The 18,103-nt window shown below is 48.0% G+C and overlaps 1 protein-coding gene across 3 annotated transcripts in view; it reads right to left on the bottom strand.

Moving 5' to 3' along the window:
• The window catches only part of SNAPC4 (small nuclear RNA activating complex polypeptide 4), a 164,753-nt gene that overhangs the window by 61,488 nt on the left and 85,162 nt on the right, over positions 1-18,103 (bottom strand). For all 3 annotated transcript variants that reach the window (XR_003858150.1, XM_029611957.1, XM_029611958.1), the window contains exons 12-17: positions 12,824-12,930; positions 12,547-12,641; positions 11,020-11,114; positions 3,402-3,487; positions 2,308-2,706; positions 321-413 (exon numbers count right to left, since the gene is read on the bottom strand). Coding sequence is in view for 2 of the 3 variants with exons in the window: in XM_029611957.1 (XP_029467817.1) it covers positions 321-413; positions 2,308-2,706; positions 3,402-3,487; positions 11,020-11,114; positions 12,547-12,641; positions 12,824-12,930 (875 nt within the window). In the remaining variant the exon portion in view is untranslated. The remainder of the gene's footprint in view (positions 1-320; positions 414-2,307; positions 2,707-3,401; positions 3,488-11,019; positions 11,115-12,546; positions 12,642-12,823; positions 12,931-18,103) is intronic.

The raw sequence follows: 18,103 nt of genomic DNA, 5'->3' as shown, positions 1-18,103 counted from the left end.
CTCTCAGGCCCACTGGTTATTAGGTTTCTAATATTTTTGGAGAGTGAGGGGTCTGAAAATTAAACGCTGGGATTCAGTGCTATTTGCTTGCACAGCCAAAAAAAAAAAATAACTTAGATAAGAAATTTCAAGTTTCACAGTTTGGCTGAAAACTGCTGCCCCAATGCCTTGCCCTTCAACCCTTTATTCCCCAACTCACACTGCCTGCCCTGCTAGCAAATCCAGGGAACAAAGGATTTTAATCTGGCTGCTAACATGTTCTAAGTGGCCGCATGGAAAGACCTCATTTCTGCAGACGACAGGAATTGTGTGGCATTTACCAGTTTCACCTGCTGGAAGCGAGTGTTGCTTCTTAGTATTTTCCTTACGTCTTCCAAGGTAACTTGTAACATCTCCTTCCCGCTCCTGGATGCCTGTGGCAAACACATGTTTATTTTATTTATTTAAGGTTTTTATATACCGGCAATCATGAGCACATATCTTGCTGGTTTACATGAAACGGGAGTGCATTAAATACATCAACTAGAACTGTGGTGATCGAAGGAGCAGTTACAAATAACAAGGGTAGCAGAACTTGGATAAGAAGGAAGAGATAGGAAAGAATAAACGGTTGAACGGTATACAAATAAATTAAATGCTATGTAAAAATGGCATGATTAATGGCTGAATATTTGAAGTCCTTGGTTTGTATGTAAAGACATCAGCCCTGTAAGGAAGAACTTAATGCTCACCCACTGAATATTTTATTTTAAATGCTGGCCACCATACTTTCGGTTTTTATTTATTTGTGTGTGTGTTAAGCATTCTTAACATTATTATAACAGTGCCTGCAACTGAAGTCAACAGTAATGTGATCACTGGGGCTCAGCTGCAGGGACGTCACAACAGTAACATTATGTGCTATGCCAAGGTCATGGATACATCCATTCAAAGCTTGGTGGTAAGACACAGAAGGGAAGGGAGTAGGTGTTGCATTAAGTATGTACTGTGATTGCCTTGATAGGCCACTTGAATATGCAGAAATAAGGATCAACAAACAAGCTGTGGCTGAGACCTTTTTATTGGACTAACTCAATATATCTGAGACAAGCTTTTAAGAGCTGTGATCCCTTCATGGATTCAGTGAGGAAAACACTGCAGTTGCACTAGGTTTAAACAGCAAACCCCAGTGGATTCTATAATATTTAAACTCAGTGCAGCTATGCTCTACATGAGCTCCCCACCCCAGGGCAGACGCATCCGTGGAAAGGACAGTTTGGGTAGGGGGACTCTAGAAGGATATTCCCCGTTCCAAATTTTAGTATCCGCCACTAGGACAGAGTGAGGCCTCACCAAGGACCTGTATAAGGGGATTATCACTTCTCTTTTCTTATTCGATATTCCTCTCTCTTTGCAGCCCAGCATTCTTCTGGCTTTAGCTATCGCCTTGTCACATTGTTTCGCCGACTTCAGATCATTAGTCACTATCACCCCAAGGTCTCTCTCCTGCTCCGTACATATCAGCCCTTCTCCCCCCATCGAATACAGTTCTTTTGGATTTCCACACCCCATATGCATGACTCTGCACTTCTTGGCATTGAATCTCAGCTGCCATATCTTCGACCACTCTTCCAGCTTCCTTAAATCCCATATCATTCTCTTCACTCCTTCCGGCGTGTCCACTCTGTTGCAGATCTTAGTGTCATCCACAAAAAGACAAACCTTACCTTCTATCCCTTCCGCAATGTCGCTCATAACGGGAGTACTCTTTCAAGCTTGAGAATTGAAATGACAGCACAGGAGATGAGGTTTTTCTTTTTTGATATTTTGTGGATTTTTGATAAATATTTAATACAATAAAATAAATGTAGTGATTTTTTTTTTTTTTAGATTGGAAGCATATAGTGAGGAGTTTGGTAAATGATTTGATATTTTGTGCTTCTGACTGAGACTGAAGCCCATTGCAGGCAGCAGACAGATTAAAAATTGTAGCACTTCCATGCTCTGATACCACTCTCCTCTTACATTAGAGTTTATTGATTACAGAATTTTGAATGTTAACATTTTTGGGGGTTTTTTTTCGATCACCTCATTCTTTTTGTGATTTTGATCACTTCAGATGCAGACATGGGATATGTACTGTACCACAACTAAAATGAGACTGTTCGGTCATAACAGTGGAACAGCTCTGCCTGTCTTGTCTAATGAAACAGAGATAATAAATAACTAAATGTCTGATTCCAAATCTACAGAATCCCTATAAAAACCACAGCAATTAACAGAACAAAAAGGTTCAGAGTAAGATCTAATCTGGTCCAGCCTTCTTACCTCTTTCAGGAGTTCACTTGGATCTTCTGTGTTGACGTCAGTGGTGTAAGAATACCCAATGCCTTTCAGCACGGTGCTCGTTTCCAACGAGGCAGCAGTGCTCGGGCTACCAGACGTGCTTTCTGCACTACCTTGTGCCAACGGGCGATTCGGAACGTGTCTCGCCGGTGCTTTCTGGAGCTTTGCCGAGGTGGCTTTGGTGGGAACCCATAAATCCATACTGGGCACAACGAACCTGGCTTTTCTTGGTTTCTTGCGGGTTTCGACTTCATCCTCAGAGCTGTTTTCTAGCACCATCTCGTCTGAGTCCTCGCTGCTGCTGATACTTTCCGAAGAGCTGGAGCTTGGCTTCTCCCAGCGTCTCCGCTTCTTCCGGCGCTTTACCAGCTGAGACTTCTTCTGCAAAGTGAATTGCACAAAGTTACGCTTTCTTCTGCTTGCATCGCAGAACTCTTCCCCCTAACTCACCGGACCACCTCACTACTCTTCTTGCTCTCTCACCACCTCACAGATGTGTACTGCATACTGCTGGGGCCAGGACTAAGGAAGCCGCTCTGTTTTTCTCCCTTTGAACTTTCGGTCATAGATGCTACACTAGAGAAGATTGGATGGTTCAGGGTTCTGGGACAGCACAGAGGTCAAAAATGGAGGATAAACACATACAAAACTGTTTCATTACTACTGCGGCCCCATGTTGTACTTGTTCTGTGGCTGAGAGTGAGGGAGTGTGTTCCATGGGAAGCTTACACTGCTGCTGCCTGTAATGTACTAGTCCTGTGGTAGAGAAATGTGTGCGTGAAGCTTACACTGCCACTGTAATGGGGCAGACAGACAGACAGACACAGAGTGAGTGGGTGTGTGCAGACTGCACTGCTACTGCCCATTCTATGCCTGGGCTTTTGTGGGGCTGCGTGCGTGCAAGTAAGGGAAGCTCACGCTGATGCTTGCCCATGCTTTTGAAGTTTTAAAAAAAAAAATAAATAAATCTGTAACTGAAATTAAACCTGAATAAAATGTACACTAAAATCAGATTGAAGGGACTGAAAAATCCAGTCCCTGTCAGCCTTGGGATATGGGGCGAGATGATAGAATACCTTATACCCAATCATGGATTTCCACTTGCTGAGGCACTGACAATCTGTCCTGCCTGGTAACTCTGATGCTATTTTGGTCCAGTGACCTAAGAGAGAAAAAGAATATCATTCATCTTGTTAACTGTTACAGAACATTGTACTGAACTCCTCTGAAGATGCCTTTAGGCTTTTGGTTGTGGACCCAGCTATTTCCTCACAGCTATGAGGAAAAGAAAATTGGGTCTTACCTGCTAATTTTCGTTCCTGAAGTACCATGGATCAGTCCAGACACCTGGGTTTTGCCTCCCCTCCAGCAGATGGAGACAGAGAAACTTTCAGAGGCTCCGCCTCATAACCCGGTGTGCCACATGTGACTCTTCAGTATTGATCAGTACCCAAGCCTAACAACGTTGAAAAAAACAAACCAAATTGAACGCTAAACTCTTCCCGCCCCCCCCCCCCCCAAATGAGCAGGGGAGTAGGAACAAGGGAACAACTGGATTAACTGGTTGCCTAATCATCTGCAGCACCTATGCCAAACCTCAACGAAGAGAGAGAGACGACCATCAGAAATCAAGCGAACAAAAATTAGCAGGTAAGACCCAATTTTCTTTTCCCTGTACGTACCCTGATCAGTCCAAACACCTGGGATGTACCCAAGCTTCCCCTAATGAGGGTGGGACATGGAGAGTTCTGCTCGAAGCTTACTCTCCCCAAAATGACCAATGCCCGGAGCCTGGACGTCCAACCGGTAGTGTCGAGCAAAGGTGTGTAAAGATTTCCAGGTGGCCGCCCTGCAAATTTCCTGTGGGGAGACCAGCTGGCATTCAGCCCAGGAAGGAGCCTGGGAACGTATAGAGTGAGCCCGCAAACCATCCGGAACCGGGCGACCACGGCCGATATAAGAAGATGTAATAGCCTCCTTGAGCCACATCGCTATGGTGGCCTTTGGTGCCCCCTTCCTTGGGCCACGTCACAAAACAAAAAGATGATCATACAAGTGAAAACTGTTTGTGACCTCCAGATACTGCAGGGTAGCCCTCCTGACATCCAGGCGCCTCAAATCCCTAGCCTGTGATGACTTAAGGTCTGTAAAGGCAGGGAGTTCCACGGACTGACTCACATGAAAAGCAGAGACTACCTTGGGCAAGAACGAGGGAACCGTTCTCAAAGACACCTCTGAGTCTGAAATTCGCAGGGACGGCTCCCTGCAGGACAAAGCCTGAAGCTCTGAAACCCTTCGAGCTGAGCAAATAGCCACAAAGAAGCCCACCTTCAGAGTGAGGTCTTTTAAGGATGCTTTCCTGAGGGGCTCAAAAGGTGGATCGCACAGGGCCCTAAGGACTAGGTTCAAGCTCCAGGGCAGACACACTGTGAACTGGAGGGCGCAAATGCTTAGCTCATCTGAGGAAATGGAGCACATCTGGATGAGCGGTGAGAGTGGACCCGGGAATGTGGCCCCTCAGACTCCCCAGAGCTGCCACCTGGACCCGCAAGGAGTTGAATGATAATCCCTTCGTTAGTCCATACTGCAAGAAGGAGAGAACCAAAGACACTGAAGCTCAGCGAGGGTCAATACACTGCAGCTTGCACCAGGACTCGAAGACCCGCCAGACTCGACTGAATGCCATGGAGTTGGAGGGCTTACGCGCACTCAAGAGGGTAGAGATGATAGCTTTTCTTCCTCAGTTGCCTCCTCTCAAAAGCCAAGCCGCTAGACAAAAGCAATCCACCTGATCGAAAAATATAGGACCTGGATGAAGGAGATTCAGTAGGTTGTTGTAACTTATGAACAAACTAAGAACAGAAGTATGCTGAAATGATTATAGCTGAGCGGATGACTCTCCCCCTCCAACCCGGGTGGGTTCTGGACTGATCCGTTGATACTACAGGAACGAAAATTAGCAGGTAAGAACCAATTTTCTTTTCCCTGTACGTACCCAGATCTGTCCAGACTCCTGGGATGTATCAAAGGTTCCTAGAGAGGGTGGGACCTGGAGAGTCCTGCTCGCAAGAGACTTTCACCAAAAGACTGGGAATCAGAAAATCCCAAATCCAAATGGTAATGCCTTGCAAAAGTATGCAGCAATTTCCAAGTCGCTGTCCTGCAAATCTCTTGCAGAGACAGACACCAACTGAGCCTCCGCCCATGAGGCCGCCTGAGCCAGAGTCGAATGGGCCCACAAACCCTCAGGGACTTGACATCCCTTGAGAATATATGCCGACCCAATAGCCTCCTTAGGCCACCTAGCAATAGTTGTTTTGGAGGCATGGGTACCTTTGTTTGATCCGCTCCATAACACAAAAAGATGATCAGATCTCCTGAAATCATTAGTAACCTTAAGATAGCGAAGCATTGCCCTGCGGACAACCAACAGCTTAAGTTCCCGAGCATGCTTCATAGAATCATCCAACTCTGAACGCTGAGAGCGCGATAGTTTGATTAACATGAAAGGCAGAGACCACCTTCAGGACAAAGGAAAGGACCGTACGCAACGTGACTCCAGAATCAGATATTTGAAGGAACGGGTCCCTACACGACAAGGCCTGTAATTCCTAAATCCTCCTGGCGGAACAGATGGCCACCAAGACCACCACCTTGAGAGTCAAATCCTTAAGGGTAGCTATCCGAATGGGCTGAAAAGGAGCGTCACACAATACTCGCAGCACTAGATTAAGGTTCCAGGGGGGACAGACCTTCCACACCGGAGGACGCAAATTCTTAACTCCCCACGGAAACCTCTGTACATCTGGATGAGAAGATAAGGAATAACCCTCAATCTTCCCTTGTAAGCAGATTAAAGCCGCTACTTGCACCCCAAGGGAATTAAAAGCAAGGCCTTTAGCTAAATCCTCTTGTAGGAAAGACAAGACGTGAGAAATCGAGGCACGAACTGCCTGTATCCCTCGGCCGGTATACCAAGCCTCAAATACTTTCCAAACTCGAACATATGAGAGGGAAGTAGACCGCCGCCTAACCTGCAAAAGTGTAGCGATCACCAGCTCTGGGTAACCTCTGTCTCAAGCGACGCCTCTCAAAAGCCAAGCCGCTAGACAAAAGCGATCTGCCTGGTCAGAAAATACGGGACCCTGACGGAGAAGATCTGGAAGATGACTAAGGCGCAGCGGACCATCCACCGCCAGATTGACGAGATCTGCGAGCCGCAGTCAACGCAGCCACTCTGGAGCTACTAGGATCACCTTCCCGGGGTGTTTCTCTATGTGGCGTAACACCTTGCCCACTAGAGGCCATGGAGGCGAAACAAAGCAAGATCCCCCCCGAGGCCAAGGCACCACCAGAGCGTCGACCCCCTCGGCCCCGTACTCCCTCCTGTGGCTGAAGAACAGAGGAGCTTTCACATTGAGCAGAGTCGCCATCAAATCGACATGAGGAGAACCCCACCTCCTCCGGATGAGCTGCATTGTGGAATCTGCCAATTCCCACTCATCTGGATCTAAGCTCTGACGACTGAGAAAAATCGGCCTGGATGTTGATACCCACGATATGAGATGCAGGTAATTGAACCAGGTGGAGTTCTGCCCAGCGAAACAGCTCCTGGGCTTCCAGGGCCACCCCCTGACTCTTGGTGCTGCCCTGACGATTGATATAAGCTACCATCGTGGCATTGTCCGACAGAACCCCGACGGAGCGATTCTGAACTAGGGGGAGGTAGGCTCGAAATGCCAGTTGCACTGCCTTGTCTCCAATCGATTGATATGCCACAAGGCTTCTATCGCCGACCACGCAACCAGAGAGACTGGCATCTGTAGAGAGAACCACCCAATCCGGAACCTCTAGACTTACACCAAGCTGCAGATTGGATGACTGTAGCCATCACAAGAGGCTGCTCTGTGCCGACGCATCCAGCAAGACCAGTAAATGAAAAGTCTGCAACAGAGGATTCCACCTCTCCAACAGGGCCCTCTGAAGTGGGCGCATATGCGCAAAGGCCCATGGGACCAATTCTAGCGTTGAGGCCATCGATCCCAGAACCTGCAAAAAATCCCAGGCTCGGGGCACCTTCAATGCCAATAAACGACGAACTTGTGACTGTAGCTTGATCATTCTCTCCTCTGTGAGAAACACTTTGCCTTGCCTCGTGTCGAAACGAGCCCCGAGTTAGTCTAGGGTCTGGGACGGCTCCAAGTGACTCTTCGCCCGATTGACCACCCAGCCGAGAGACTCTAGCAGATGAATAACCTTCTGAACCGAAGATCAGCATCCGTCCAACGATTGCTCCCAAATTAGCCAATCGTCGAGTTAAGGGTGCAGCAACACCCCCTCGTGCCATAGAGCTGCCGCCACCACCACCATTACCTTGGTGAATGTGTGAGGAGCCATGGCCAGTCCAAATAGGACAGCCTGAAATTGGAAATGCTGACCCAGCACTCAAATTTCAGAAAATGCTGATGCTCAGACGAATGGGAATATGTAGATATGCCTCAGTCAGATCCAGGGAGGTCAAAAATTCCCGAGAGCGCACCACCGCAATCACTGAACGAAAAGTCTCCATTTGGAAGCACAGTATGTTCAAGGATGCATTGACCGACTTGAGGTCCAAGATGGTTCGAAATGCACCCTCCTTTTTCGGTACCACGAAGTAGATGGAGTAACTATCCCTGCCCCGCTCGTGTGGAGACACTGGGATCACTGCCCCCAACTCGCATAAGCTGCGCAAAGTCTCCTGAACTCATGACACTTCGTCGAGAACCCACAAGGGGAGACTAAGAACAGGTTGCGAACGGGACGTGCAAACTCTAAACAAGTAACAGTCTCTTATCACTGAGAGGACCCACTGATCCTGCGTAATCTTAGTCCACTCCTCATAAAACTGACAGATGGCCCCCTATAAAGGGAATGACTGAGTGAACTGGCCTTGCTCCCAGCAGAACCCCCAGCCGCGGGGGTCCTGAAAGGTCTGCGGCTGCTGCGAAAGGACTGACCCCAACTCGAATCCAGAGGTTGAAAGGGGTTCTGCGACTGCAACCCCACTGGACCTCTAGAAGGACGAGATCATCTGCCATCCCTAAAACGTGACCAGGACTGAAAAGCCTGACTATTCCCAGGCTTATCCTCCGGCAACTTATGTACCTTCGTCTCACTCAACTGCTTTAGCAGCTGCTCCAGCTGCTCTCCAAACGACAAACGACCCTTGAAGGGCAAGAAGCCTAACTGGGCCTTAGAAGACACATCCGCCGACCAGTGACACAGCCACAACAAATGACAGGCCGCCACCGCAGAACTCATAACTCGAGACAGCGAACACACCAATTCATAAAGAGCATCAGCCACATATGTGGCTGATGCTCTTTATGAATTGGTGCCTCCACGCGATCCGCATTAGACGTGTCGAATCCAGGTAGCGATTGCCCATCCTGAAAACTTTGCACATGCTCTCTGCATAAAGTTGGAGCAAATGGCGGCTCGCAGCCCCAAGGCTGCCCCCTTAAATATTCTCTTGAGATGAAGCTCCAACTTCCGATTCTGAACATCCTTGAGAGCCACGGCCCCCGCCACCGAAATCGTAGTGTTCTTAGTGACTGCTGAAACTGCCGCATCCACCTGCGGAAGCGCAAAAAGCTCCAAGGTTTGTTCTGGTAAGGGGTAGAGTTTTGACATTGCTCTACCCACCCTCAAGCCGGAGTCTGGGGAATCCCACTCACGTTCAACCAACTGCCGCACCGACCTATGATAAGGAAAGGCGGAAGGAGGAGCCCGAAGACTATCCAGGACAGAGTCCGCTCCATCCACCTCCAGAACCTCCTGAGGAGCTTTCAAACCAAGCTCCTCGAGAACTTGCAGAAACAGAGAGTCCAATTCCTCCCTCCAGAACAAACGGGGTCATCACCCTCTGCCACCAAAGGTATCACCATGTCATCCCCCTGATCCAAGTCCGGGGATGCCAGATCCTGAGCTGGTGACACTGGCACTGCCCCTGCTGGAGGGACCGGGACCCCCAAGCCCCCCCCCCTCAGGTTGGGCAAAAGCAGGACCCACAAGTCACATGGCCGCACAGACCCTGACTCGGCCCCCGGAGGCTGTAAGCACGGAGTCCGAGGTGCCAGGGGTAACTGTGGGCCCCCTAAACCTTCCTGCTGCGCCAGATAAGCCTAGTGAAGCAGCAGAATAAAGTCAGGTGAGAAGGGGCGTGAACCCAGAGGCAAAAACGGAACCTGGTCTCCCCCAGGCCCCTGAGGCAAAGGGACCTGCTGACTAGCACCCCCAGAGGCCCCCTGCTCCTTGGAAGGGGGGGGAGCCGGGATGGACAGGGGACAGCCACGGAGGAAGATCTCCCTCCCCCTCCAAAAATGGCAGTGCGCGCGAATCCAGTGCCAAAATGGCCACTGCTCCCATTCCGAGGGAGCCGGCAGACCCGGAGTCAGCAGGGGCATTTAAAACTGGCCCGACTGCAGCAGCCGCGCGCTTATGAAAGCGCCGGCATTTTGAGACTCCCGGGAGAAGGGAGGGCCCTTCCCCCCGAAATACACCCAGAGCAGAGGCCCGCCCGACCGAGATGCGCCGGGAATGCCCCACAAGCGCAGCAATCCGAGCCGCGAACTGTCCCGAGAAAAAAACAAACAAAAATCTAAATAAATAAATAAACATCGGCATGAACAACAGGAGGGGGGGGGGGGGGTGTCGACCCCGAGCCTATCTTCTTCCTGTAAATTTATTTATTTTTTTAAACTTTCCTGTTATTTTTGTTAAAGTTTTTCTCCTAGAGCTGAAAGGAGCTGTGCAGCTCAAATCAGCTACTGAACAATTAGGAGAGAAACCCCTGAAGAAAGAATGGCTGAAAGCTGCACAGCCGGCCTCGTGAGGGGAGGGATCTAGACCACCAGATTTACATCCTACGGAACAATTCGGACATCGACTGGTCCACCTCAACCGAACAGAGAATGGTTCCCAAAAGGAACCAGTCCCCTGGGAGGAAGACTCACCCGAATAAAAAAGACTAGGGTAAAAAAGAACTGCAGGTTTATGCACCAGCCATCTGCTGGTGACAGAGAAATACTGAGCTACAGCAGGTGGAACCAGGGCTTATATCAAGCAGTGTCAGCGAGGCTTTTCTCTGTCTCCATCTGCTGGCAGGGATGAATAAACCCCGGAGTCTGGACTGATCCGGGTACATACAAGGAACCTGGGATGTGATGAAAAAGTCTTAACAAAACAATCAAAAAAGTGTCCAAGTGCTCATGTTTGTATGTCATAAGATTAGAGAGAACTATACAATGGGTGACCATTTGAGATGAGGAGAGAATGGGCCTCACTGCCTGTCCAGCAGCAACCGATAAACAGAGATAGCACTTTCAGAGCAGATTGTCACTTAAACACATTCCCTCACAGTGTACCACAAAGCAGTGCAGGACTCGCACCTCACTGTAAAAGGTGGTCAGATAAAAGTGAACACCAGCTGACAGATTTCACTGTCCCAGTTCAACAAAGTGGACCAAAGGAGAGTCTATAACCCAAGGATGCTCCACTGTGAAGAAATAGTCACTTGGGGGAGGTAGTGCAGGCATAACACAGAGGATCTGGGGTGACATTTAAGATGGATGTTATGATTAGCAACATGAACAGAAGCCCCTACGGGCTGCAAATCTTTAACCATAGCTGCAATTACAAAAAAAAACTTACCCACGCCATATTTTTCTACCAACTCAACAAACTTTGCTTCCTCCTCCGGACTCCATTTGCCCTTCTTCAGTCTTTGGTTTATACTTTTCAGATATCTGCCAGAGAAGGGAAAGATGAGTATATGGTACATCCCAGGGCTCTTGAAGACCATGTCCATTACTGTGGCCACCTTTATTCCATTCAGTCTCCAGATTTCACTGAATGAGTGCAGCTCAGTTTCTGTGCTCGTTCAGTTAGTAGCTTACTGAAAACAAGTAGTTAAGTGGTCTATTCTTTTTTCCTCCCCAGATTCCATGACATCAGTAAAAAGCAATTTTGGTGACATCAATGAAAGATCGCACTACTTGTTCAAGTCATGACAACTGCTATCATCCTTGGTGGAATCCCTGTGAACAAACAGAGCCAGGGATTTCAGAAACTAAGGATCAGAGAAATCTTTGGCCCTGTAAGAATAATCCATGGACATCTTGAAATGAACTGCTAAGGTGCACACAGTGAGATGGTCCCACACTAGGCTGTGCTCTAGTGGAGCTTTTTCTCATGCCTCCCCCATAATTTTTTTCTTCTCCAACCCCCACCCCTCTTTCCCAAGTGCGATTACAGTGCCTTTGCTAGCACGAGTCTAGCCAAGCCCTGCAGTATCCACCTTGGTCAGCAGCCATCAGACCTAAGGGAAACACCCATCATGCCCAGACGCTAGCTCTGTTTCATACTTCATGTTCCTTCCTTTCAGCGATTATAAAAAACACCATGCACAAGAATATGAACTAGAACAAAAAAAAAAAAAAAGAGAGTGGGTTCATTTTGGTCTTACTTCTGCCTTTTTCACTTAAAAAGTAAGCAGACAGATGCGTTGTTTAGAAGAAACACAATTGTAGGATACTCCCCATCCTCCCTAACACTGTCTGCCCAGTCCTCTTTTCTGAACGTGTTGCATCCAAGTCTCTCTTCTTTGTTAGATGCAAAATATTCATTTTGGAGATTTGGGGTTTTTTCCCCCCCAATTTATTTGCACCAAAAAAAATAAAGGCCTGGGATATTTAAGACAGCTGAAAATACATTATGGGATAAATGAATACAGATGAGATCTGTCTGAATAATAAATAGTACTGAACATATTTCACAGTTCAGAATGCATTCTTAAGAAAAGCCATATGCATAATTCATAGACCTGTGGTAATTATGAATTCATCCCCTGTTAAATCTACATGCTGGTTTATAACCTGTCAAAGGATTGTTTTCTAAGTGGACTTTTAAAAAAAAGTAAGCAGTAGGTGAACGTTTACATGTGACAAGGCATCAAAGGAAAAGCAGAACATAGTGCTGGGTGTCCTCACTATGACTAAAAGAGGGAGCACAGAGAGGTAAACCATAGAACTATGGAAACAGTCATTATGCTAGTCTTGCCTTCTTGATCACAACAGGTAAAGTAATATATATAGGCTCTCTTTATTCTGCGGAAAAAAAAAATAATGCTACAAGTTCTAAATGACAAAACTCAGAATTCATAAGTAAGATGTTAATTACCTGTCCCTGCACTGGCTGTCACTCCTTCCTGGCACTTCTGTGCGAATTTTATACCAGTCACGTTCTCCGAATTTGGCAACAGCTTTCAACAACAGCTACATCGAACAGCAGACAAAAGCAAACCAGACTTAGAAGTTATTCCATGCATTTACAGCTGCTTTCCATCAGGTTAGTTTCCTGCCTGGACTGAAAAAAGGGATGGGCCCTTCTAACTGCAGATACTCTGACACCCTAGCCAAGATCCTTTAAGTCTGAGCATAAAGGAAAATGAGCTCACAGCATCCTCCTCTGGTGTCCAATATCCTTTCTTCAAACTGGGATTCACTGACTTGGTCCATCGATGAAGGAGCTGCATGGAATCTCGACCTTCCATATAATACGCCACTAGAAAGTAGAGTTTGGGTTTTCAGTAACTTTTCATAAGGTACATGATTAGTAAATTTAATACAATTATGGCTATTTGGTTTGATAAGAACTACAGCTTATTCTTTTTTTGACCTGGCTCTCTTTCTGCTTCCAGCACAGTCAGAACCAGTACTAGGATCCTGGCACCATGAGCCTTAATTTGCAACTATCCAGGAATATTTCCCCCTATTTTATAAGGCTCCTCTCTCCCAAACATACCTAGTCTGATCATTATTGCAAGAGTTCTCATTCAAGGGTCATGCACCAGGACTCCCTCCGGAACTCTGCAATCATAAGGCCCTCAACTCAGCCACCAGGTGTCACCCTTGAGCAATGACTACATCTTCCTCTTTTCATCCCCCAAAACACATTTGGCCGGGTGGGGGGGGGGGGGGGGGAGGTGCACCAGTGAATGCTGTTTTTGCAGCATCCCCAGCCAATCCAGGAAGAGGAAGACAACCTAGGACCTTCTGGGTCAGCCCCCAGTTAGTTTTTAAAAATCTCATAAACAATATTGGGGGGGGGGAGAAGAACACCCGCAAAAATCTGTTTATTCACAGGAAATGTGACATGTAGCTTCAGCACCATGGGTTGGACAGCTCCATTAAATACCATACATTCAGGCCAATACAGAAAGAAATGCAGGAGAGCAGAGGGAAATCGGCCTGATTGAAATTAATAGCACTTTTCAAATTTTTGAAAATGTGCTGTTAAAAAAAAAAAAGTATTCATTTATTTTTCTGTATGTGAATTTCATGTACCCTATGCTTTCCACTCTGTGCAATACACTGCATTTAAAGAACTGAATAAGATTTATCAAATCAAGCAACATTTACCAAATTCAGAAAAAAAAATTATTCAAATTAGGGCCTGCGGTAAAAAGAGGCGCTAGGGACACTAGTGCGTGCCTAGCGCTTCTTTTTTGACAGGAGCGGCGGCTGTCAGCCAATTTGACAGTCAACGCTAAATTTTGCCGGCGTTGGTTCTCAAACCCGCTGACAGCCACGGGTTCAGAAACCGGACGCTGGCAAAATTGAGCGTCCGGTTTTCAACCCGTGAGCCGATTTTAAATTTATTTTTTTTTTTTTTTTTTTAATTATTTTTAACTTTTGGGACCTCCGACTTAATATCGCCATGATATTAAGTCGGAGGGTGCACAGAAAGGAAAACAGGTTCTTACCTGCTAATTTTCATTCCTGTAGTACCACGGATCAGCTCAGACTCCTGGGTTTTACCTCCCCTCCAGCAGGCGGAGACAGACTAATTTTTGTGGACTCTGTCGTATACCCCTGAGGTGCCCCCTAGAGTCTGTCAGTATTCCACTGTACCCAAGCAGAACAACACTGAAAAAATTCACAATTGTCACTGAACAACCTCCCCCCGAAGAGCAGAGGAAATGAAGAACTTGTAACTGAAACTGAACAACAATGCCCTATAAATCTGACCCTAAACAGGGGGGGCATATGAAAGGGACAACCAGAAATGATAAACTACCGGCCGAGCAGACTCTCCCTGGGTGGGACTCTGGGCTGATCCGTGGTACTACAGAAACGAAAATTAGCAGGTAAGAACCAATTTTCCTTTCCCTGTACGTACCCGGATCAGCCCAGACTCCTGGGATGTACCCAAGCTTCCCTAACCAGAGTGGGACTGCGAGAGTCCCGCTTGGAGAGCACTGGCTCTAAACTCCCCAGGTTCAGGTACCCGGACATCAAGTCTATAGTGTCTCGCGAAAGTATGAGTGGACTTCCAGGTAGTCGTCCTACAAATCTCTTGCTGCGCCACCTGACATTCTGCCCACGAAGTCGATTGCGAGTGCGTAGAATGATCCTTAAGCCCGACCGGAATCGGCCAGCCCTGTACAAGGTATGCCGACACAATAGCCTCCTTCAGCCACCGGGCGATAGTTGCCTTGGAAGCTTTCTGACCCCTTCTGGGTCCACTCCATAAGACGAAAAGATGATCCATCAAGCGAAAACTATTCATGACCTCCAGATAGCGCAACAATACCCGTTTCACATCCAGCTTACGCAAATCTCTGGCGAAGAGGAATCCAACCCCGCAAAGGAAGTTCCACCGATTGATTTAAATGAAAAGCAGAGACCACCTTCGGGAGAAAGGATGGAACAGTGCGCAAGGAAACACCCACGTCCGAAATCCTTAAGAAAGGCTCTCTGCAGGATAGCACCTGGAGCTCCGAAATGCGCCTCGCCGAAACAATAGCAATCAAAAACACCATTTTCAAAGTGAGATCCTTCAGGGTCGCCCTCTTCAAGGGCTCAAAGGGGGCCGAGCAAAGAGCGCGAAGGACCAAGTTAAGTTTCCAGGAAGGACAGGGATTCCTAACTGGAGGGCGCAGGTGCTTTACCCCTTTCAGGAACCTAGCCACATCAGGATGCGATGCAAGCGCCACCCCCTGTACCTTACCTCGAAAACATCCTAACGCCACTACTTGAACTCTCAAGGAATTAAAGGCCAGATCCTTGGACAAACCCGCCTGAAGGAAATTCAGAACTTCCGGGATTGATGCCTTGGCAGGACGAATGTCACGTTCCATACACCAGGACTCAAAAACCCCCCAGCCCTGACATAGGCTCTAGAGGTAGAGGTTTTACGGGAGTGCAAGAGCGTGGCGATCACCGCAAGTGAATAACCCCTCGAACTTAACCGCTGCCTTTCAAAAGCCATGCCACTAGACAGAAGCAATCGCCCTCGCCGAAACAGACTGGCCCTTGGTGCAGTAGAGTTGGGGATGGAGGAAACTGCAGCGGCCCGTCGACGGCTAGAGTCCGAAGATCCGCAAACCACGGACGTCGTGGCCATTCCAGAGCCACTAGAATCACCGTACCCAGGTGAACTTCTATGCGGCGCAACACTTTTCCGACCAACTGCCACGGAGGAAAGACATACAGCAGAACGTCGCTTGGCCAGGGTAGGGCCAGAGTATCCACCCCCTCCGCTCCCGGTTCTCTTCGTTGACTGAAGAAACGAGGAGCCTTGGCATTGCGATACGTTGCCATGAGGTCCATGGATGGCCTGGTCCAACGCTGGCACAGAAGACGAAAGGCCTCGTCTAAGAGCTCCTACTCCCCAGGATCCAACTGGTTTCGACTGAAAGTCTGCCTGTACCATTGTCGACCCCAGTGATGTGGGAGGCCGCAATCCTGTAAAGGTGCCATTCTGCCCAGGCGATCAGCATTCGTGCCTCCGTCGCCACCAGACGGCTCCTGGTTCCTCCTTGATGACTGATGTAAGCCACTGCTGTGGCGTTGTCGGATAGTATTCTCACCGACCGCCCTTCCACCAAGGGAAGGAGAGCCTGCAACGCTAGCCGAACCGCCCTGGTCTCCAAGCAATTGATGGACCAGGAGGATTCCGTCCTTGTCCATTGGCCCTGCACCGCTGTTCCCCGACACACTGCCCCTCAGCCGGACAGGCTGGCATCAGTTGTGACCACGATCCACATGGGACTCGCCAAGTCCTCTCTCCGACATAAGTTGTCTGGACACAGCCACCAATGTAGAATGGCACGTGCCACGTCCATCAGCGGCAATTGAAGCTGGAATTGTCGGGAAAGTGGACTCCAGCGGGAGAGCAATGCAGACTGCAGAGGTCGCAAATGAGCAAAGGCCCACGGGACGAGCCCGGTCGTGGAAGCCATCAACCCCAGGACCTGTAAATAATCCCAGGTTGTGGGCTGCAGCATGGAACTGAATAAATCCACCTGGGAAACCAACTTGGAAAGTCTCTCTTCTGTAAGAAACACCTTGCCCAAGGCCGTAAGGAATCTGGCTCCCAGAAACTCCAAGGACTGAGAAGGAATCAGATGGCTCTTGTCGGGGTTTACCACCCAACCTAAGGAAGCCAACCACCTGCTGGAAACAGAAGAATACTGACAGACTCTACAGGGCACCTCAGGGGTAAACAACAGAGTCCACAGAAATTAGTCTGTCTCCGCCTGCTGGAGGGGAGGTAAAACCCAGGAGTCTGCGCTGATCCGGGTACGTACAGGGAAAAGCAGTTTTTACTGCTTTTCTGTGCACTTTCCCGGTGCCAGCAGAAATTAACGCCTACCTTTGGGTAGGTGCTAATTTCTGAAAGTAAAATGTGCGGCTTGGCTGCACATTTTACTTAGTGAATCGCCCTGAATAAGGGGTAAAGCTAGAGCGTCGAAAACATGCATCCAAACACAGGATAACAGTGCTCTCCGCCGGAGCGCACTGTACTGTATTGGCCTGTCTGTCCTTAGGAGCCATAATTGAGACTGGTTTTCAAGATAACCATAATGAATATTCATGTTCTGTATTTGTATAAAAAATCTAAGGATCAGGCTAATTTGCATATTTTTATTATGCCCAAATACCATTTCTATTCGAGGACCCAAGAGCCAAGTTTTGGAAACCTAGATCTAATAGAAAAGTATTTATCATGATGGTTTCCTTCCACAGCTCTCCTGCAGCAAATATGTTGGGAGGGCTGTGTCCTCTCTCCCTCAACGCAGGCATCATTGGTGTCCATTTGAGATCTGGGAGCAGAAATGGCTGAGGTTGCTATCCTAACACAGACAGATTGAAAATTGACTCTTTTGTGGTAAAGACGACCAAGTGTCCAACTTAGGTAACTAAAGTCAGATTAAAGTTCAGTCAAACTTAGAAGCCTTCGGATCTGGGCTGGGAATTTATCTATATTGAAGCACACAACATTCTTCCACCAACTAGACCGCACCCCTGGTCCTGCCCACCTTTAGGAGCTCAAAGGAGTCATTCTCAAACTGTTTATGCATGTAAAAGGAAAACTGGTTCTTACCTGCTACTTTTCGTTCCTGTATTACCACAATCAGTCCAGACTCCTGGGTTTTGCCTCCCTGCCAGCAGATGGAGACAGAGAAAGTTTCACTGGCACTGTACATAACCCAGTGTGCCACCTGCAATCCTTCAGTTCTGACCTGTACCAAAGTCAAGATGACAGCAACAACCATAAATTTCTAAGCAAACTGACTCCCCTCCAACAAGTTGGAAGAAGGTGAAGTTGGCCAAAAGACAATGGAAAACTTGTACGAGCTGTGGACTCCCCCCCCCCCCCCCCCAAGTAAATGGGCAGGTGTCTAGACTGATGTGTGTTACTACAGGAAAGAAAATTAGTAGGTAAGAAC

The sequence above is a fragment of the Rhinatrema bivittatum genome, chromosome 8 (assembly GCF_901001135.1).
Source record: "Rhinatrema bivittatum chromosome 8, aRhiBiv1.1, whole genome shotgun sequence".
Classification (NCBI taxonomy): domain Eukaryota; kingdom Metazoa; phylum Chordata; class Amphibia; order Gymnophiona; family Rhinatrematidae; genus Rhinatrema; species Rhinatrema bivittatum.
The sequence above is the reverse complement of the archived record's forward strand: the minus strand, read 5'-3'. Positions and strand labels throughout refer to the sequence as shown.